Source organism: Lampris incognitus, chromosome 1 (assembly GCF_029633865.1).
Source record: "Lampris incognitus isolate fLamInc1 chromosome 1, fLamInc1.hap2, whole genome shotgun sequence".
Lineage (NCBI taxonomy): Eukaryota > Metazoa > Chordata > Actinopteri > Lampriformes > Lampridae > Lampris > Lampris incognitus.
This window is the reverse complement of record NC_079211.1, coordinates 31,791,365-31,814,355: the sequence shown is the minus strand read 5'-3', so window position 1 is coordinate 31,814,355 and position 22,991 is coordinate 31,791,365. Positions and strand designations below refer to the sequence as shown.

The 22,991-nt window shown below is 42.2% G+C and overlaps 3 protein-coding genes across 3 annotated transcripts; 1 reads left to right on the top strand and 2 right to left on the bottom strand.

The window, feature by feature from the left end:
• Window positions 1-981: 981 nt before the first annotated feature.
• cul4b (cullin 4B) lies at window positions 982-15,760 on the bottom strand. The gene is made up of 20 exons (XM_056295298.1): window positions 15,137-15,760; window positions 14,739-14,854; window positions 14,528-14,631; window positions 14,307-14,376; window positions 14,055-14,128; window positions 13,798-13,960; window positions 10,000-10,089; window positions 8,565-8,647; window positions 8,399-8,466; window positions 8,067-8,185; window positions 6,903-7,095; window positions 6,670-6,774; window positions 6,474-6,584; window positions 6,268-6,353; window positions 6,007-6,114; window positions 5,795-5,908; window positions 5,583-5,688; window positions 1,900-2,072; window positions 1,657-1,809; window positions 982-1,349 (listed from the first exon to the last, which is right to left on the bottom strand). The coding sequence occupies exons 1-20, from the start codon at window positions 15,564-15,566 to the stop codon at window positions 1,254-1,256; spliced, it is 2,562 nt and encodes an 853-aa protein (XP_056151273.1). The 5' UTR covers window positions 15,567-15,760; the 3' UTR covers window positions 982-1,253.
• A 639-nt stretch (window positions 15,761-16,399) lies between these two features.
• Window positions 16,400-19,214, top strand: mcts1 (MCTS1 re-initiation and release factor). The gene is made up of 6 exons (XM_056276141.1): window positions 16,400-16,586; window positions 17,936-18,088; window positions 18,198-18,295; window positions 18,395-18,528; window positions 18,818-18,885; window positions 18,975-19,214. Exons 1-6 carry the CDS (start codon window positions 16,576-16,578, stop codon window positions 19,054-19,056), a joined length of 546 nt encoding a protein of 181 aa, XP_056132116.1. The 5' UTR covers window positions 16,400-16,575; the 3' UTR covers window positions 19,057-19,214.
• A 256-nt stretch (window positions 19,215-19,470) lies between these two features.
• On the bottom strand, window positions 19,471-22,504 carry c1galt1c1 (C1GALT1-specific chaperone 1). Its single transcript, XM_056287808.1, has 2 exons — window positions 22,339-22,504; window positions 19,471-21,965 (listed from the first exon to the last, which is right to left on the bottom strand). The coding sequence occupies exon 2, from the start codon at window positions 21,948-21,950 to the stop codon at window positions 20,997-20,999; it is 954 nt and encodes a 317-aa protein (XP_056143783.1). The 5' UTR covers window positions 21,951-21,965; window positions 22,339-22,504; the 3' UTR covers window positions 19,471-20,996.
• Window positions 22,505-22,991: the final 487 nt, after the last annotated feature.

The following is a 22,991-nucleotide window of genomic DNA, read 5'->3' as shown; positions in this document are numbered from 1 at the left end:
GACTTGTTCTTGTGGTCTTGGCTACAAGGAAAGTGCCCCCCCCCCAAAAAAAAGAAAAAGAAAGTTAAATAGTATCAGGAAGGAAAACAATATCCTGTAAGAGACAAAGAAATGAGAGAAAATAGGTTTAGAGAGTTTTAATCTGAAGCAATGAATGTAATGGACTCATACAGACACAGGGCATTAAGTCTAGTCAAGCGCGATTTCTCAATTGACAGCCATCAGGTCAGACAGACTACCAACTCCCATTCACCCCATCTCAAAGCAAGGCCTGCAAGCTCCACAAAGGAGACTTACAAAGAATATAATGGGTGTGATACTGTAGTTAAAACAATTGAGGAGGGGAAAAAGGAGTGAAGTTGTGCTTTAGTCGATACTATAAGGGTTAGAAACCTAAAAAGCAGATGCCTGTCAAATGAGATTTTAAAATGTCACTGTGAAATATGTACAAAAAGTGTGATTATAGCAAGGGAGAAACTGAAATTTTTAGCAGCGTGAAAAAAAAACCTATAACAAAAGAAGTGATCCTTTTTGGCACATACTGTCAGTCTGGCGCGATTTACCTAATAGTATATCCCACAGATTGCTTGTTCATGACCATACACACAGTTATGACAGCTACATTACCCTGAAAATTGTAAAACTTGTGCTGCAGGTGCACATATGACACTGAAACCACTCAAACATCAAATCTCAGGTGAATGCCAATTCACTGGTCTCAAAAAACAAAAACAAAAAAACAACAAGCATCATTTTATTTTATTTTTTTCCCTCCTCTGCAATGTGTGATACAGTTAGTGTGTTTTTAGGTGTGTGAGAATTTACTTGGGATACAGGATGGAAAAGGAAAAAAGGTAATGTAACAAGAGCAGAATGCCTCAAAGAAACGATGGACAAAGTAGAATCGAAGTTTGAAAATAAATATTTCTCTCTCCTATCCATACAAAAAAAGAGCAAATGGAACAACAACATTGGCTTGTCTTTTTCTTTTTTTGTCCAAGGTAGTCCGATTCTCAGAGGGACTGAGAAACATGGACGATATTCTCTTTTTAATGGGCATGCAGTCCACAGGATCACAAGACCCCTGACAAAAATCCCGTGGAGCAGTTTCCATTCACTTGTCGGTCACTGGGTTGAAGAGGATAACGGTAACATCCACTGTAGCAAAGGATCGGAGACCGAACACTCAGAAGCCTTTAGCCTTGACTCAACCACCCGCCTCTCTCTCTCTGACTAACACTCCTTTTCTTTTTCTAAGCCACATAGTTGTACTGGTTGGGGTTCTCTTTGTCACGCTCCATATAGTCTCTGTCAATGAGAGACTCTATTCTCTTCTTCAAGTCAGCAGGCTGAAGGGGAGGACAGAGAGAGTTTAACAGAAAAAGCAAAACAAAAACCAAAGTTTACAGACACCCTACATTGGGAACAATTTACATGGTTACGACTCTTATGGCTGACTCTTAGGTTAGCCACAGTAAGGCTACTGGGCAAAAAAAATAAGTCTGTACCAGCAATTTTTTTTAACATCCCTTTGGTCAAACATTTAATTTTACATTATATAGCGTTGCTCCTAGCTCTTCCATATACATACATTAATCCAATATTTTTTTTCATGTACATAAATCTTAAAGAATGGGAAGGAGTCTAGATATTCACCTTGACAGGAAACTTGAGCTGGTTGTACACTTCAGACACCAATAGGTTATGGCTAAGAGTTTTCCTCATCTTCATGATCCGGACAATGGCAGCATCAATCTGATATTGGCGATCCTGAAAGACCCGTTCTGTAGTGCTGGCTTGCTCTTCCACCTAGGAAAAAACAACGCAAACAATGACTTTAAGCACCAACACAATGAATGCCTTAGATACCGGAGACTAATATGTGGGCAAGAGCAATACCGTTTCTTTCATCTGGATCTGGTTTATCTTGATCCTGAAGAGCTTGTGTTTGAAGTCGTCATTGCAGGAAAACTTGTCTCCATCCTCAACATCTTTGCTTTTTGGGAGTTTGGTGAGAACACGGGCCTTCCCGCATGCCAGTGACTGCAGAGTCCGCCGCAGCTCACTGTCCTCTGTAAGCATGCAAGCACATTGGAAAATAGGATTTTTTTTATTATTATTAAGCTGCTATAACACGTATTTCACTGACTTCATCAATTTCAATTTTGACACCTCCATATGATAGACATAAGCAAATGACACCATTGGTGAGAAGATTCGCTATTGTCATATAATGATTCCAAATGCTTGGCTCCAGATTAAATTCCCCTCAAAATCTGATGGAACTAGATGAGTGCAAATCCTGCCAGACATGTCTCCCCTTCTCCAGTGCTTGGACTTGGCAACAAACCACCCCTTTTTTCACCGACTGGAGGAAGGGAAAATACGCAGGCACTGCCTGCACGTCTCCCCTTCTCCAGTGCTCAGAATTAGGCAAAAAAAAAAAAACCCAGCTGAGGAGTTGGCAATCAAATGCAGTAAGAAAAACAAAACAGGTTTTACAAAGGTTTGGAGTCACTGCAACCACGAGAGGTCCTTGATCATACAGTCATAACTGTGCACAAAAAATATTAGGCTGACTGACCCAGAATTATGTGAGATTATCAGTAGACAGGTACACACACAAATACAGACAGAAAAACTTGTGTTTTTCCTGCCATTATACCACATTTATGCAGTGCCCACGTCAGTTGAAGGGAAATATGGGGGGGGGGGTTCATATGCAGCGCTCAAGCTAAAAAAAATCTACCTAATAAAAATGTTTTTGCCTGTCAGTCAGTGGATGCGTAGCCTCCTAGGTGGACCCTTGCACGAATGCGACCAATATGAACTTGTACTTATCAAAAGGAAATTGTTTGCTATATGACCATTTAGGTCTGACCCTAACCCTGTCTTTATTTTCATAATATAATAAAGCTAGGTAAACCCTTTACGGTTGCCAAAGTGTGACTCACATTAATGGTTGACTCAGATTGGGCAGTGACAACAATATGCAACATTTACTGTTTTAACCGCAATGTGGAGGACGTTGTTCCTTAATCACTTTAAACATTTTTAGATTATAAAAATTCTTTTACTAACTTTTGATCATGTCACACCTAGATCTGAGTCAACCATAGATGTGAGTCGCATGGCTGACTTAGCTCAGGCAGCATCAGAGAGCAGCGTTCGTTGACTGTGCCAGAGTGAATGAAGAGAGGGCACGGTTACAGCGGGAACAAACGTTTTTCTAAGATTTTGAATCACCACAAAACAGACAGATTCTTCACCATACACACATAACTGTGCACAAAAAAAAAAAATAGGCTGATAGGTCCTGTAGTTTGCGAGATTAGCCACGGGGACGCACGCACGCACGCACGCACGCACGCACGCACACACACACAAAAACCCTCCAGGCTAGACACCCAAACAGGTTACATAACCACATCTAGAGATTCTTTACCTCATCATTGTATATCTTGAAACCCGTTTTTTTCTCCAAAATACCACTACTTCTCTTTTTACCCTTCTCTTCAAAACAAATGCATGAGCTACCAGAAAGTGACTGAAGATCTTTGTGATAAAAGGCAATCCTTATGCAAAATGAAGCCGTTCCACAAAACACTACTGCTTTTGTCCACAGGGTTGCGCAAAGTAGAAAAAAATCCCAAATTCCTCGTAACAGCTTTAAGATCATTGGGCCTCATTAAATCCATATGTTCATAAATATGTAAGTTTCCTTTTATAATCTTATGAACTACTGCCGTATTTATCAAATGTTCAGAGGCTTGAGGTTTCCATCGTACTTATGTGGGTACCTTGATTAATACCAATCATTCATAAACTGGAAGCGCTTTCACACGACCTTATTTATTGTGAATTAGCATAAGAAAGAAAAGAAAGCCACTTTATTTTTGTTATTGTACAGTTGTTTTGGTTACAATGAATTTGTTCTCTGCATTTAACCCATCCTATTATATAGGAACAGTGGGCAGCTGCAGCACCTGGGGACCAACTCCAGTTCTTCTTTCCATTGCCTTGCTCAGGGGCACAGATAGGAGTATTAACCCTAACATGCATGTCTTTTTGATGGTGGGGGGAAACCGGAGCACCCGGAGGAAACCTACGCAGACACGGGGAGAACATGCAACTCCACACATAAAGGACCTGGGACGACCTGTGAGGCAACAGTGCTAACCACTGGGCCACCATGCCACCCAACTGCCTCACCTCAGACACAGCAGAACACCAACAAAGACATTTTTCATAAATGATGTTAATCAAGTAGCGAGAGAGAGAAAGAAAAAAAAACAATTTCTCTGAATCAGAAGTGTTGGCAGAGAGAGCTGATTTAATGTGAATAAGTGCTCCTTAAAGCATTGACTGCATTAGGGAAGCTAGCTAGATAGTTGGCACTATAGGGCAAATTAATATACTTTTACAGCATTCAAAATTAATTTTAATTATTCTACAATAGAATCTAATGCAATGGGCAGAAGCTATGTGACCTGTATAGAGTTGGGATATTCCTGAGCGGTCACTTGATCTCCCTTTGGGAAGTGCCAGTCACAAAATCTATGCACAGATAGCATATATTGCCTTGTGAAGTCCAGGCCTTGTGAATAATAATGGATTACATTTATATAGCGCTTTATCTTGACACCCAAAGTGCTTCACATTCAAGAGGGGAAACTCACCTCAACCACCACCAATGTGTAACACCCACCTGGGTGATGCACGGCAGCCATTTTGTGCCAGAATGCTCACAACACCTCAGCTTGAAGCGGAGAGGGAGTAATCATTGAGTGAATTACACAGGCAGAGGATTAGGTGGCCAGATGGAGAGAGCCAGGATGGGAATTTTGCCAGGACATCGGGGGAACCCCTACTCTTTGTGATACGTGCTATAGGATCTTTAATGACCACAGTGAGTCAGGACCTCGGTTTAACATCTCATCCAAAGGACGGCATCTCCTACAGCACAGTGTCCCTGTCACTACACTGGGGCGCTCGGCTTTTTTTTTTTTTAAATTAGGACCAGAGGGAAGACTGCTCCCTACTGGCCCACCAGCAAACTTCCAGCAGCAACTTAGTTTTCCCAGGAGGTCTCCCATCCAAGTACTAGCCAAGCCCACACCTGCTTAACTTCCGTTATTCAGCAGAGCCAGGGTACATGTTGGTATGGCTGCCGGCGCATGTTAAGTCCACTTCTAAGATGCTATACAGCCTCAATAGTAGTCTTAGTAATAGCCTTAGTAGTCAGGCTCTAAGGAATGTAACACCAGCTCAAAAAAAAAAAACACAAAAAAAACATAAAAGTAGAACTGTGGATTTTCCACACATCTTGCATGTGGTCTCTCAAGTTTTCATACATTTCAGATAAACGTCTGAACAAGGTGGATTCCTGAAAACTTTGATGAATCCAGATTTTCATGTAAACAGTGATAGAAAGGAATTACGTAAAAATGTTTGTTTATCAGTATGTTGATAAATGAGGCCCAATGTACAGTACATTAAAAGTGAAAGAACTTGTTTCTTGTGTGTGTGTGTGGGGGGGGGGGGTGCTACTGATCACAAACCTTTGGTGGGATTATACAAACCTATTCCTGTAGCCAGCTTGATTTCCTCAAGAGTAAATTCCTCTCCTTCGTTAAACATTAGTAGCACTAGTGTCTGGAAAAGGGACACTTGGAGCTCCTTCTTGCCCTGTTATATGAAAAAAGAAAGACGGCAACCAAACATTTAACTTAAACATTCAATGACAGAGAGAATACAAACCATTAAAGCTTTATAGGAAAAATCTATTGTGTACCTCTTTGAATTCTGCTTTTAAGACACAATGGCCAAGCGTTGATTGCCACTGGAGCTTTCTGCCGCTGTGTTTGCCCAGGTAGAAAGTCTTGAAGATCTCCTGCAACCGTACCATCTGTGTATAGATAACACACGTTAAAAATTAATAGTCTGTAAATCCACAGCATATAAAATGGCAGGGTATGAAAATTTCAACATTTACTGAGCACAAACCTCAGGAGGTAGGTGCACTTCCATGGGGATATATGTTGGCCAGTACCCCATGGTGAGGATATTCACTGTCAGCTCAATGTTGCCTGGGATGTTTTGGCACTGCATGTACTAATGGATAAACAGATGAAAAGCATGTCATGTCCACTTACCTGGCACCTGACACAAATCTTAAAATCCAAAGTTCCTTTTATAGGTTATTACAATGACACAGGTACTGTCATACCTAACCTCACTATCAAAAGAATCAAGTAGAGCCTTCACCTGTTTGAACTGCACCATTATGTCTTTAGAAAGCTCCATGTCTTTGAACATGCCCTCCAGCTTGCTGGTGAATGCTGCACCGCATTCTAAAAAAAAGAGCAAAGGTCAGAGAACAACATGAAGGCACTCAATGTCAGCTTTGGTATTGCTCATGCTGCCTGTACATGTGAGTGTGTACACGTCACAAAGGGATGGATTACACCAACCATGTTTCAGCTTTGACAACATTGATTTTTCAGCATCGACGGAGGCGCTTTTTCCCACCAGTAACCTCTTGGCCAGATCCTTCTTGTAAAAGGCCTCAAATACATCTTTACCTATAAAGATATAAAAGGACTTAAGTACACCTCATATTTTAACATACAGATAAAAAAAAGAAAACACCTATATGAACAACCATACCATAGATGAATCTGAAGATGATCATGATCTTATCCAGCATCTTTTCCAGTTCTTCATCTGTTGCTTCCTTGTTTCCTGCTCGTAGCTTTGAGTCCACATGTTTTGCTGTAAAGAAAAAAAAGGGAGCACATTTAGGCTTAGAGTCCATCTTATTTTTATGGACATTAAGACTGTATCAAGATTTATTTGTAAAATAGAAATTCTGAGTTGAAAATAAATGTTAAGTTACAAACCTATGAGCTCTGCAGGTTTATTTGGCCTTTTGTTGATGAATGTTTCAAAGGCTTCTTTCATAGCATTGACAAACTTCTCATTTCTCATAAAGCAGACATCAATGATGTGATCCACCTTGTCTTTGAAGTCCAGTAACTCTTGCACCATCGTCTTGTCTTTTTCTGGGTTGATGACAATTGTACTTCCAAAGGCCTGAGGTTGAGCATCAATATGTTGGAGAGTAATTAATTACAAGTCAAAACAAAAAAGGCAAATCCCCCCCCCCTTTTCTCCCCAATTGTATCCGGCCAATTACCTGACTCTTTTGAGCCATCCCGTTCTCTGCTCCCCCCCTTCTGCCGATCCGGGGAGGGCTGCAAACTACCACATGCCTCCTCCGATACATGTGGAGTTGCCAGCCGCTTCTTTTCACCTGACAGTGAGGAGTTTCGCCAGGCGGACGTGGCGTGTGGGAGAATCACGCTATTCCCCCCAGTTCCCCCTCCCCCGCGAACAGGCACCCCAACTGACCAGAGGAGGCGCTAGTGCAGTGACCAGGACACATACCCCATCCGGCTTCCCACCCGCAGACATGGTCAATTGTGTCTGTAGGGATTCCCAATCAAGCCGGAGGTAACACAGGGATTCGAACCGCCGATCCCTGTGTTGGTGGGCAACAGAATAGATTGCCACGCCACCCGGACGCCCCCTGGCAAAACATTTTTTATTTGAGTCAACGCCCTTAATCAGAGCTGCTACCAAGTAGAAAAGTAGAATGTTTGAACCCTCAGACCACCAAATTAAAAAGTAGGTAATCATTAGGAGTGTGCTGATGTTATTCATGTGACTAAAGGAAAGGAAGAAAAAAAAACCTCAGAAAAGAAATAAACGAGCACGCTATGGCTGAGCCAAAAGATAAAATGACATTTTTGAGCACTCTAATGCTCAGTAAAAAAAATTGTAAGATTTAGCAGAATGAGGGCAAACCAAGGCTTTTACTGAAAAAAACAAAAACAAACAAACAAGATAAGATTATTAGAGTCCTGGTTTACCGACAGTCTCCCCCTCCAAAAAAAAAGGCAATAAATTGTCCTTGTTTGATTAATGGATAACTGTTATAAGCCAGCCACCTTTAACATGCAGTGGTATCCTTTAACTGTTTCAACGCTCACATGCTAGCTTACCTTGATATACTCTATCCAGTGCTGTAGAAGGACCTGAACACCACCTCGCACTCGACTAAAGAGCTGATAAAGAAGAGACAGATCCTGGATTCTGTTCTCATCTAGCAGGTGAGTCAACCCTGGGAGTTTCAAACAGTGTGCTATTAGAGGTTTGTGCATGTGCATACTGCCAAATCTCCAGGCAGTGATTAAGTATTACCAAAACTGAGGGTGTGGTCTTTGCTATTTGAGAAAGATCACAAGAATTTTAAGGAAATTAAGAATGAGATTTCTCCACATCACAAATACACTCTTAACTTTTTCTTTCTATTGCCAAAGTAAAACGACAGTACCTTTTTGCAGAGTAGCAGTGAGATGTTCACCCAGCAACTGCTTCTCCACGGTAGCAATGAGGGGTTTCCTGAAGGCAAAAGAAAAGTGTAAGAGAATGCCTAGTTTTGGTATGCCTATGCTTCTTGGTATTCATTCCCAAACTGAGGGCCCAAGCTAAAAACTCACTGTGTACTCTGGTCTAGATATGTGATGACCCTGTCCGCTTCCTCCTCCAAACGTTTGTTCACATGATGGAGGTATTCCGGTACCTATCAAAATATAAACAGTATTACCTAGACTAATACCAAATTTCAATCAGTACTTTTTCCATTTCAATAAGAACAACACACATCAAGAGCGTCTCAAACCCAGTAATGGTTGTGAGTACAGCTTTGCTGGACATTTCAACCTACATATAAACCTTGTTAAACTGGTTCAACTGTCAGTCCTTTCAGTGTAAAACAAATAAAACAAAAAGGTCTCCCATTCAGTAAATTACGATTCAACTGCTTTTATGCATGTGCAATAATCCAGGTAAGAAAATCACAGAAAGGTGAATCACTTCATCTGGACACAATGTTTAGTGGGAGGAAAGTTTCATTACTCATCCAAATGACCTCGTTAGTCTCAACCGACTGCAGGTATCCCCACCCTTACAAACAATGCCGTTGCATGATGACCGAAACCAACGGAGGATTGGGGAATAGTTACAATCACAGCATTGTAAGAAGGTGACAGATGTACTCTTAGGCCCCCTCCTCGATTCACAGATGGTCATTCCCTCGTCACATAGATGGCCTCTTTTGACTCCCCGTTCAAACCAGCATTCCTCCCTATCAAGGATGTGCACATCCTCATCCCTGAGAGTGGCCAGTGGCCTGTAGATAGGTGTAGACTGAGGAGCCCTGGGCTGACATGTTAGCTCTTCTGTGTTGTGCCATCCTCTGTTTGGTTTCCCCGATGTACAAGTCATGGCAATCCTCCTGGCACTTACCAGCATACACTATATTGCTGTTTGTGCCGGAAGACCCGATCCTTGGGGTGCACCAATTTCTGGTGCAGCATGTTTTGGGGTTTGAAAGCAACTGAGAAAATACGCATCCCAACTGTTCTGACATTCCCGCCACATACGGAATCACCACTGGTTTACGCTTAGGCAGCTGTTGTCCCAATGCTGTGATTGCAACTATTCGCCAATCCTCTGTGAATAGTACACATGGCCATTGAAACTCTAATTGGTGGTCACGCCTATTTGCATATAAGAAACCAATCGTTGCGTTTCAGTCGTTATGCAACTGCGCTGTTTATAAGGTTGGAGGATACCTGCAGTCAGTTGAGACTGGCGAGGTCACTTGGATGAGTGATGAAACGTTTCTCCCACTAAACGTTGTATCCAGATGAACTGATTTGCCTTTCTTTCATGATTCAACTGGCAATATTTACCCAATTTCCCCTTGGGGATGAATAAAGTATTCTGATTCTTATTCTGACTGAATATAAACTGCTCATTGAAGTACTGTTTCTCAATAGGGGGAATCAGGGACTGGGAGTACTGGAATCAGGGACTGGGCATTTCAGGCAGTCCTAGGCAGCAGCTACAGAGAAGAGAAACATAAATCACCTCTCTCTCCTGCATGAGTCTCTGTCCCTCTGCAGCGTACAGCCGATTGGTTTCCTCCAAAAAGCGTTGCTCAAAAGAGTCTTGATAAATCTGTCAGTTGGAGAGAACACTGGTGTCATTAAAGCCATTTTTCAAGTGGGTCATGAAAGTAAATCAAACCTAGGAGTTGATAATAGTTGCAAATAATACAGTTGCAAAACCAATGTTTGGCTTCTAACAGTCTCAGAACTGAACGAAAGTGGTGACGTACACCCAAGTAATTAGCTCCGACTTTGTTTTACACTACTGTATACAGAATACCAAATGGAGGACATAACATGGTCAACTGGACAGTAGAATAAGGGTACAGGATGAACAAAACAGATAAATACATATATTCATACAAACAAAAATGGCACTACCTTTGAGTTGAGCTTTAAGCCTTACTGGAATTATGCCTTCTTTTTTTTTTTGAACAAGTGCAAATTCAGTTTCAAATCCAAAATCAGCATCACAGCTTGTTATCACTAAAGATTACCCAAAGTGACACCTGAGTTTCAATCAGCAACACATTTAGGATGAATGGATACAATCCTCAAAAATTCTTGCTGTATTTCGAAAAATTCTTGTGGTGTGTATGATACTATGCGGCACGGTAGCCCAGTGGTTAGCACTGTTGCCTCACAGCAAGAAGGTCCTGGGTTCGAATCTCAGGCCGTTCCAGGTCCTTTCTGTATGGAAGTTTGTATGTTCTCCCTGTGTCTGCATGGGTTTCCTCTGGGTGCTCCGGTTTCCTCCCACAATCAAAAGACATGCATGTTAGGTTTAATACTCCTGCCTGTGCCCCTGACTAAGGCAATGGAAAAAAGAACTGGTGTTGGTCTCCAGGCGCTGTAGCTGCCCACTGCTCGAATACAATAGGATGGGTTAAATGCAGAATACAAATTCATTGTAAAAATACAATTCGTTGTAAAAATATTCTTTCATTCATCATCAGTCGCTTCTCTGGGGTTGGGTCACGGTGGCAGCAAGCTAAGTAGGGCACTCCAGACGTCCCTCTCCCTAGCAACGCCCTCAAGCTCCTCCTGGAGGTTCCCAAGGCGTTCCCAGGCCAGATTGGACATGTAGTCCCTCCAGCGAGTTCTGGGTCTACCCCGGGGTCTCCGCTCAGATGGCCATGCCTGGTAAACCTCCAAAGGAAGGCGCCCAGGAGGCATCCTAATCAGATGCCCGAACCACCTCAACTGGCTCCTTTCGACGTGAAGGAGCAGCGGCTCTACTGCGAGCTCCCTCCGAATGTCCGATCTCCTCACCCGATCTCTAAGGCTGAGCCCAGACACCCTACGGAGGAAACTCATTTCAGCCACTTGTATCCGCAATCTCACCCTTTCGATCACAGCCCAAAGCTCATGACCATAGGTGAGGGTTGGAACGAAGATTGACGGGAAATTGAGAGCGTTGCCTTCTGGCTCAGCTCCCTCTTCACCACAATGGTCCGGTACAATGTCTGCATTACTGCTGATGCTGCACCAATCCGCCTGTTAATCTCCCGCTCCATCCTACCCACTCGGACTCCATGTCCCTAGCCTCCCTCGGGATACATGAGAACTTCTTCTGGAGGTGGGAGTTGAAGACCTCACGGACAGGGGTCTCTGCCAGACAATCCCAGTTCACCCTCACTACACGTTTGGGTTTGCCAGGTCTGTTCAGCAGCCTTTCCTGCCATGTGATCCAACTCACCACCAGGTGGTGATCGGTTGACAGCTCTGCTCCTCTCTTCACCCAGGTGTCCAAAACATATGGCCGCAGATCTGATGATACGACCACAAAGTCTATCATCGATCTTTGGCCTAAGGTGTTCTGGTACCAAGTACACTTATGAATTACCTTATGTTTGAACATGGTGTTTGTTATGGCCAATCCATGACTCGCATAGAAGTCCAATAAACAAGGCACCACTCGGGTTCAAATCGGGGAGGCCCTTCCTCCCAATAACACCCCTCCAGGTTTCCTCATCATTGCCACTGTGACCGTTGAAATCCCTCAGCAGAACTATAGAGTCCCGAGACGGAGCCCTATCCAGGACACCACCCAGAGACTCCGAGAAGGCTGAATACTCCAAACTGCTATTCGGTGCATAAGCACACACAACAGTCAGAGCCTTCCCCCCAGTGACTCGCAGTTGTATAGAGGCGACCCTCTCGTTCCCTGGGGAAAACTCCAACATGGCGGTGCTCAACCAGGGACTTGTGAGTATCCCCAAAACTGCTCGGCGCCTGTCACCTTGGCCAACTCCAGAGAAGTAATGAGTCCAGCCCCTCTCCAGGAGCTTGGTACCAGAGCCCATGCTATGTGTGGCGGTGAGCCCAACTACATCTAGTTGGTACTGCTCCACCACCCACACCAGCTCAGGCTCCTTCCCTGCCAGAGAGGTGACATTCCACGACCCGAGGACCAATCTGCGAGGCCAGAAGTTGGCACCCGCCGGTCCCTGCCTTTGCCTGCCACCCGGCCTGCATTACACCCTACCCCAATGCTCATCCCTGCGTGTGGTGGGTCCATGGGGTGATGGCTCCATGTTATTTTTTTGGGCTGGGCCCAACCGGGCCCTATGGCCAAGGCACGGCCACCAGATGCTCGCTGGCGAGCTCCCTTCCCAGGTCCGGCTCCAGGAGGGGGCCCTGGTTTCCCTTTTCCGGTTGAGGTGCTGTGACTCTGCTGGTGTAAATTCAATGATTTTTTTTGGGAACTCCACCACATTAAGGTGATGATTCTCGGAGGGGGTTTTAACAATACAATGACAAAATAAAGTGGCTTTCTTCTTCTTCTATAGTTATCCCTGGGAACTGAATTCTGTTGTAATGTACTACAGGCACATTAATGCAGTGCAGCCATTACTAGATACACAAAACAGAGTACCATGTAAGTACCATACAATATACCAAAGGACCACAGAAATGTGTGTTCCATTGCCACAGGGACATTGAAATTCCTGTAGCAGTGTCCAGAGATATTTCTCCACTTAAATCTCTTAAATGCCAATGGTACATGAAATGAAAACCACTTTATTCGACATTGTATGCTTAAAACGAATTGTATTTTTTACAATGAATTTGTTCTCTGCATTTAACCCATCCTATTGTATAGGAGCAGTGGGCAGCTGCAGCGCCCGGGGACCAACTCCAGTTCTTCTTTCCATTGCCTTGGTCAGGGGCACAGACAGGAGTATTAATTGCGAATTGTGTTTTTTACAATGAATTTGTTCTCTGCATTTAACCCATCCTATTGTATAGGAGCAGTAGGCAGCTGCAGCGCCCGGGGCCAACTCCTGTTCTTCTTTCCATTGCCTTGGTCAGGGGCACAGACAGGAGTATTAATTGTGAATTGTATTTTTTACAATGAATTTGTTCTCTGCATTTAACCCATCCTATTGTATAGCAGCAGTGGGCAGCTGCAGCGCCCAGGGACCAACTCCAGTTCTTCTTTCCACTGCCTTGGTCAGGGGCATAGACAGGAGTATTAACCCTAACATGCACGTCTTTTTGATGGTGGGAGGAAACCGAGCACCTGGAGGAAACCCATGCAGACACGGGGAGAACATGCAAACTCCACAAAGAAAGGACCTGGGACAGCCTGGGGTTCGAACCCAGGACCTTCTTGCTATGAGATAACAGTGCTAACCACCGGGCCACCATGCCACCTTCTACATTCCTTCATTCTTTGTTGATAGCACATGAACATGTCTTACTTCATCATAGTGCCTTTAGTTATTATTGTATGATTAAAAAACGTTTTAGAGGGAAAAACCAATCACAGTACCTGTAGGTCAGAGAGCATGCTAAGGAGGCTCCTCAGCAGACTCCGGTCAATTGCTTCCCCGCTGCGCTCCCTCTCGATGAGAAGCAGGATTCCGTCAATGGTCTTACTCTGGACCTTCAGATCACTGATGATGTAGAACCTAAAGAGGTCCAGGCCCATGTCCCTGCAGACAAGATGGACTCTACTTTCAATGCTGATTTTCAAAGAAAAAAATCCAACCTGTGTTTTTGTGCTGGCACCCAAACAGAATTACTCACCAGATTGACGGCAGCATTGAATTTTGTAAAACATAGGTGCGGTCCAAGAACAGAAATATACTCCTAATCATGATCTGGAATAGATAAAGAACAGAAATTATATAAGAATTAATTTTTCTTAGATGGATTCATGTTTGAATTAATCATATAATACCATGAATATATCAATAGCTTTGTGTGGAATTTTAAATTATGCTGCAATCATAGGTGGCCACCATGGCCACTACATGGCAATATAACTCTACAACATACCATTTGTCTACAGTGATCTTGCCAACATTTGTCTATTTTCTTCAGGAAGAGCACACTGTCCAGGGCATCCGTAGAATATGTTAAGGTAATAGAAGGCTTACATGAAATAGCCTTAGTATTATTAGCCAATTCTGTGAGCCACAATACTATGCTTTATAAAAAATAATGAATCACTAACTTCAGATACATAAGGAGAGAGCTACAGAACATAGAAAGGATATTCCCTGAATTGATCAATTTGAGCCTTTATGTGGTCCTCACATACTGCCCTCAGCTGTTTATAGAGCTTGGCAGATATCTTATGGGAGCATAGGTTCTCAACAGCCTAGGAAACGGAAGAAAAACAACAATTAAAAATGGGATCATCAAAATGGTGAGAGATAAGCATCAACAGACCGCACGCTTGCTCTGAGAAGCTGATAAAGTTCATACCTGATAAAGTTCCTCTAGATTGTACTTGATTGAAGTGCTGTTCTGAATGGCCTCTACGGCCTCCTTCAGCTTTTGCCAGGTCTCGTGTGTGTAATTCTCGGGCAATTTGGGCTTTTCTATGCGGAAAAACATAAGTGCAAATTCAATCTTTAAAAAAAAAACGTCTTGAATGAAGTCAGTGCAGCACTGGATCTTACTGCACCGATATGCATCCCACTGGTACAGCAATTAAAACAAAACACTGCCGTTTGTTTTTACTCATTTCTATACACTCACTACAGTACTTTGAGATCAGAAACGACCCGTTTATCAATATTTAGAAAAAAAATCAATTTGGCTAGACAAATGATCACAACAACACCTATCAACACATCAGCAGTGACCATCATGTGGGCTACCTTTGAAGTTCTTGATGACTAGTTTCTTTGCAGCACCGGGTTTACTGTTGGAAAATGTGTTGGATCCTGCGGTTTTAGTCAGTCCGTTTGCATGGTGGCCAACGCCACCAGGCAGGAACACATTTTTGCTCTTATTAGAGCAGGAGGCAGATTCCTCAGCCATCTTCACATCCAGTCCAATGAAATCCAGGGAATCTTCGAACCTCAACTTCTTCTGGATGTGTTGCGAAGTGGAGGAGCAGGACGAAGGAGAGGAATTTAGGGTTTTAGGAGACGAAGAAATTGTGTCAATATCTTCCCTCTCAGAACTGTTTATTTTCCTCTTCTTCGAAGACGTGATACCGCTTTCGTTTTTGACATCAGAAGCTGCTGGTCTAGCCTCCTGGGTTGGCGGTGGGGGATTAGGGGAAGGTAAACCTGTTGGAAACATGAAAAAATGGAATACAAATTCTTACAGCCAGTCTTCTAATCCCAAACCTTCAGGTATGCCGGGGATGAGATCCGTGTCCGAAAGCGTTTGACAAGTGTAATTTCAGTGTGTTTGTCCAGTCTTTTTCCAAGTATAAAACAGACAATAAATGGCAAAACTATACAGCCTCACTTGAATCCCTCTCTCCTTCTTGTTATTGCTGGCAGAAGAAAGATGGTTGGCTACTGCTTCCTCTTTTGGCCTTGCTTGCCTAACCACGTTGTAAGGCTGTTACTACTTAACTAGAGCAACCGATAAAGCTGAGGCTTTTCACATGAACTCTTGATACAGGCTGAGTTTAGGTGCTATCTAAAAGTCGGCTTGTAAAGTCGGGATAAAATGCTCTTAAAAGAAATTCGTTGACCCCACCGGAAGTACTTTGTACAAAGTACTTTTTACACGAGCCTTTTCCTCAGTTGCCTTCACCAGTTTGGCCACGAGATGGCGCCGCGCGAACATCACGCAAGACAGTTTATTCACAACTAAATTTATTATTCTTTATTCCCACTTAGCATAACACTGATAAATAACGAAATTGTGATATATCATGCACACCACTCTGCTGTTTACCATGCAGTTGATCTGAACTCCACCAAGTAAGTGACTACATCCTACGAATGTTACACAACTAATAATTTGATAAATCGCCCATGTGAAAGATAAAATCATTCACCTCTTTTAATAATCCTTGCCATTTTCATGAAAATTAGTTAGGCTGGGACCAAAAACTGGCTGGTTAGATGATGGGATAGTAAGGATTTGCCCTCGCCGTGTCACGGATAAAAGTGTCGTAAAGTGACGTTAGCGTGGCCTTCCAGCACTGCGAAACAAGCGTGGAAGTGCAAGTGAATTGTATGATAGATGAATCGCATTTTGTTATTGATTTCTGTTTGCCGTAGTCTGTCGGTCATCATACGTGCGGGAAAGCCTTGGCATAACTGAGAGAACGCGGCAAAGGCGACCAACGAGGATGTTTAAAAAGTATGTAACATTAAAAGTATTTCCCTAGCACCTCACATTAGCTCGGTAGCTAACAGGTTAACATCATACATAACATCATATTTCATTAGCTGGCTAGCTAAAGACACCTTAACTGAAGGTCTTTCTGGTTGCGGATATCCTTTATTAGTTTATGGAAACAAGCTAGCTAGGATTATAGAAAATAATGCGTTATAATGTTCGTGTTCGGGCTGTTTCTTTTTTAGCAAGATTGTCAGATCTGGGATTTATTCGACTCGTCAAATGCACAACGAAATTAGGGTCATGCTAACTCTTAAAAATTGTTATTCACATGTTACTCATGTGATATTGTGTTTACGCAAATTCAGTCATTATTTGTGACGTAGAGCAGCGTTCTCTTTATGATACAAACCACAGAAACACCCAAACTGTCATGTCTTCAAGAATTAACGCCAGTTCTTACTAAATGTGAAAATGACTGAATTCTTAGTCTTGGTCAAAGAACGTCGAATCAGTTCATCTGGACACAACGTTTATGAAGAGAAACGTTTCATCACTCATCTAAGTGACTTCTTCAGTCTCGACTGACTGCAGGTATCCCCACCCTTATTAACAATACGGTGGCATAACGACCAAAACCAAGGATCAAGTATCATTCACAGATAAGCGTGACCATTAACTAGCGTTTCAATAGCTATGTGTACTATTCACGGAGGATTTGGGAATGTTTGTAAGATGGCGACAGATATACTCTTAGACCCCTCGGTTCAGGGATGGTCGTTCCCTCTTCACATAGATCTATGGTCTCTTTGACTCCCCATTTAAACCAGCGTTCCTCCTGATCAAGGATGTGCACATCCTCGTTTTTAGGGTGGGGATACCTGCAGTCAGTTTAGACTGAATAGATCACTTAGATGAGTGATGAAACGTTTCTCTCAATAAATGTTGTGTCCAGATGAACTGATTCAACTTTCTTTGATTTTCTTACCTGGATTATTGAGCATGCATAAAGACATCATGGTCTTGTTGTAGTCAACCTAATCCTATAGCCAACTGAGACTTGATGTTATTGTGCCAGTACTTTTCTGCCATGCACTATCAAAGTATCAAGTTCTTGACACCACTAATAAGAATGTTCTGGTGTTTACAGTGTCACTGTTTTACAAATCTTGGCTGAATTTTCCAAATTGGAAGGAAGCAAAATGTGAAATCTGTCCCCTTAAAGGCCACAATGTGGCATGTAGCCATTTGATAAAGGTTTTATTAGCTTTTGGTCATACATATGCAAGACTGTACCCTCATCTTTGTCTGCACATACACAATGTGCCGATTTATACTTCATATGCATGGTCCTACTTGTCCTTTTTCAGATTTGATGAGAAGGAAAACGTTTCCAACTGTATTCAGCTGAAGACATCAGTGATCAAAGGAATCAAAAACCAGCTGTTGGACCAGTTTCCTGACATTGAATCATGGCTAAACCACATTATGCCAAAAAAGGACCCTGTGAAAATAGTGAGATGGTATAATTCAGTAATTTACTTTTCCATCATTGATTGATCATTGATTGTCACTTTATACAGTTGGTTGCCTCTCTTCTTTTGCTTTATTTTGCTATTATTGTCCCTTCAGCCATGAACACATTGAAATCTTGACGGTGAATGGAGAACTGCTATTCTTTAGGCAGAGAGAAGGACCATTTTACCCAACTTTGAGACTTCTCCATAAATGTAAGTTTTCTTAAAGCTGAGGAATTGGTGCTTGCATCAATACACACATTTCTTCTGCCACCTAATGTGAAACTCTCTTCATTTGGTTTTATGTTGCAGATCCTTTCATACTTCCACACCAGCAAGTAGACAAAGGGGCCATTAAATTTGTCTTAAGTGGAGCCAATATCATGTGCCCTGGGCTGACATCACCAGGGGCTAAACTCTACCCAGCTGCTACAGACACAGTAGTTGTATCCTTTCACCTAAAATGTTAAGTCTGCCGTTGACATGAGCTGTGTACATGGCGATTTCTTGGATGTAAAATATATGTATTATTGTTAAGAGTCATGGATAATTTTAATTGACTGTCCAATGCGCGCGCGCACATACACAACACACACACACACACAATGTTTTTAGAAGACAACTGTTTAAGATAAAGCCAGTACTTTGATGTTGTAAATACATGCACTGACTGTTGTATGTCTGTGTATAAGTTTACAGCTAATTTGTGAGTTAATCTTTAATGACTTGCGGCAGGCCATAATGGCAGAGGGAAAACAGCATGCACTTTGTGTTGGAGTTATGAAGATGTCTGCAGAAAGCATGTAAGTTTAGTTCATAGAACCATAGCTATTGTTACTGCCAGCAAAATTCTGACATCTAATGTTCATCTGTTTTTCCATGTTGTTAACAGAGAAAAGGTCAACAAGGGAATCGGAATTGAGAACGTTCACTATCTTAATGATGGATTGTGGCACATGAAGACGTATAAGTAATGTCAACAACCACAGAACCCCAGTGGAAAGCATGGAGCTCTTGACACCGAGGCATGAGCTGCCAGTCAATTGTTTACACCAAAGGACTTAGCTGTGTAACTTGCTGGAGGCTATGAATCAATCACCATGATGCACAAATAAAAAAAAAATTCATAATTCCCATTCTCAGTTGGTGTTTGATTAAAGATGAACCCTTAACATAACACAGGCTTGGAAAATGAGTACTCACCTGAAGATCCAGTTTCACATCAGTTGGCACTTCCTGTGATTTTATGAAATACAAAACATTGTTTTGTGGGCAACGTAATTTGATTAGACCCAATATCAAAAGTGAATTCCCACCACTATGTAAGAACTGCATTGCTACAGTTAAGATAATTAGGTAGATGAAGATCCAGTTAGACATGACAGGATTGTAGATATTTATTTATGGTAAGGCCATAATTCAATATCAGATTTTCAGGTATTCTCATTGTGTGTAGCTCGAAACATTTGAATGGCCCACCAAGCCTTGCAGCATAGTAGAGGGAAATTGCAATACTGGCTGAGGGAGAGGTAGTGGTCGTACATGTTTCACGGTATTCAGTCTAAATGTTAGAACTGTTAAACCAATTTGTGTGTTCATATTATACATTATCATGTACAGTTCATATTATACATTATCATGTATAATATGAACTAAGTTAAGTGAATTTGAGTGTTAGAAAATTGCTCTATAAGTTTCATTTATAACAATGTGATCAGGTTAAAAAAAACTTTAGTCTTTCTTGAAGTTATGTTTGCAAGGTCCTTATTTAACAGATGGGATTTATGGCTCTGGGGCTTATGAAACCGTATGTGTGGTTTACAAGGGTTTGTGGGATTGTAACGACTGAATAAGAATTCTTAATTTTTGAGGAAATTTTCGTTGTCGACAGCGAAAACATAGGTACTATACCTCAGTTGAGGCAGCCAAGTCCCAGATATTTCAATGTTAGTCTAAATGTGTGAAGACATGACATTGGTCAAAATTGCAACCAGTAATCAAGACAGAATACCACATAATAGTAATACCATGATTAAATCTGGAATATTATACATTCAAGATGCTTTAAAAAATTGTTCGACAAAAATGATTTCCTTAAATGTACAAAACTTTTACCTTTAATACCACTCAGATTATGCATCCATTTCAACTAAAAGCTCACAAATCTGGCTGAGCATTGTTTTTACCATCACTCCTTTTGCCTGGTGCACTTTCATGTTTGTTCCCAAAACCATTAACAAATAGAGGTAAGAAAAGCGGACACGCTGATAACAATTTCAGTAACTTACAGAGGCTCCTATCACATACCATTTTTTTCCCAGAGCCAATAACATAACAAGGTTTTGTTGCAATGGTATGTATCATTTGAATAATTTGCTGCTGCAGGGTAAACCCATTACAAGTAAGAATAAAAATAAAGCTCTGAGGAACTGAGAAAACCAGCCACTTTTGTGGTCAACAGCCACTTGTTTAGAGATTTGTGAAAAAGACTAGATTAAGTGGGCTTTTAGACTCCAAAAAGAAATTGTAAACCTTAAAAGTTAAATCACCTCACTTGAAATTTATACGATATTAGCAATTTACTTCCACCATTAGCCCTATGAGATATGATCACATTAAGTTGTTTAGGCCTATTTTTAAAAGGGATTTACCCAAACTGACAAGCACAGAAACAGTAAAGCATTGCACAAAATGCAATTCAATCGAACCATTGCACTCTGTTTAATTTATCCACACCACAAAAGTGTGAGATGTTGAATATGCAAAAGTGCAAAAGTTACAAAATACATAAAATATCCTCACACCTCATCAATTTTTATAGAGTTAAGAAAACCATCACCCAATAGTCAGGTTTGCCATCACTGAAACAGTCTCTAAAATGCCATGTAAGTGTCCATGTGCCAAAGGATTGTGGCTAGTCATTATCTGAATCCTGTGGAGGTTTAAATACTAATGAGTCATGGAAATTGTGCCCATAAGGGCGAAGCCTGTAAACTCCAAACATCATAACCTGCATTTGACTGGGGGACATCCCACTGAATGTGACTGCAACGTCAGAGCAGCAACCTTCCACTACATTTGTGGGGTTGTTTTTCATGCTGTCGGATATGAGGCTGTCCACACCCTTGCTGCTGAACAGGCCCTTTCCTTGTGCATCTTCTCCATTCTCTGCAAACACTCCGGTATACTTGAGACATATGGCCAGCTGTTTTTCCTCACTCAGCTTCCACAAGGAACGCCCTCGTTCTGGACACTTCTCCTCATCCCGGAACACGTGCACTAGCCTTTTCAGCGCTTCATAGCTTAAAACTATGCCACTTTCATACTCCACAAACTCCAGTTCCCCTGACTTCAAGGTGTGGCCAATGTAGAATGGCTCACTGGGATCCTTAGCCAGAACAAGGTATTTGAGATTTTCAATAATGGCGAATGTGGTAGGTTGCGCCAAGAAGAACCAGCGCAGGTCACCGGCATTATCATAAGCATGTTTGAGAGCTTTGCGTAACCTAGCCCATTCATCTTTTTCATTTAAGTCTACTGCCTCAAGGGCCTTAGATGACTCGGAAGTGTAGAACACCGCCCGATCACAATGTTTGCTCCATGTGTCTTTAGCAGTGGCCCAGTAGACCAGGAACTTAGGCTGGACCATAATGATGCAATAAACCTGCACTTGTTGTCTTATCTCCTCCATTTCGGAATCAGTGAAGCGCTTCAGCTCGTCTTTACTGGGGGCCTTGACATGATGGTGGTGGTGGTCCTCAGAGTTGGACTCCGTTCCAGGGGTGAAGCTGCCAAGAAGTGACAACACCAAGCAGAAGAGGCCTCCCATAATCATCCCCTTCATGAAGGAGCTCCCCTCTGACAACATGTTTGCTTACAGACACTAAACGATAAAGACAAAAAAACTGTTTTAGAGACAGGATGGATGCTGCTTCTCAAATGATTGTTTGATTTCAAGAAGCATGGTACAATGACTGACTACAATCAAGCATAAAGACAAAAAAAATAGAGCGACTGGCTGCAATTAACACGCGCGCGCGCACTAGTACGTTTTAAAAAGAAGGCATACAGCTAGCTATATGAATCCAGAGCAATGTAACTGCCCTGCCCCTAAACCTTCAGACCAAAGAGGTGTTAGCTCTGCTGAACTGCTAACATCAGCGTTGACATTACCGAGTTACGAACGGACGAACATTAACCAGAACTACAAATACGCGCAGGCTGATGAGCGATAGGAGAAAACGAAGAGTACATACCTAAGTCGTTGTGATTAAATGGCGGTGTCAACGACACGCCACTTCTTCCCTTCTCTCTGGCCAGCCTGTCTGCTAATCAGACCTCACTTTTCCAGTCGGGCGAGATAAGGAGCGTCACTTTCAAGACTTGACGTTAGCTAGCAAACGGCTCGCTTGGTAAACACGGGTGACTTCCGGCTCCGGGTGACATGTGACTCCACCGTGGTTTCGTTCCGGTCATATTCCGCAAAGACCCTCCCCTACTCTGCCTCTGATTGGCTAACCCTAACCCCCACCAAAACCTTGGGTACGGTCACGCATCAATGCAAGCAAATCTACACCTGGTTCAAACCTGGTGGCTCAATCAAATACAGAATTGACTTATGGTTCGTGTCAGTTAAGAGGACTGGACTGGAGTCAACTTCTACAATTTCTGCTGCACCTCAAACTGATCGCTGTATGAGTAAACTTAATTTTATGTCCACAAACACATGACTTAAAAGTTTATTGGAAATTTAATTCAAACCCCTTGAAAAGTGAACTCAATTGCCAAGACATTATTTCAACGATCAATGCTATAACTACAGATTCAAACTTTACATCTAAGAGAGATAAATGGGAGCATCTGAAATATAAAGCACGCCCCAGATTTCTGTTTCATATAGCAACAATTT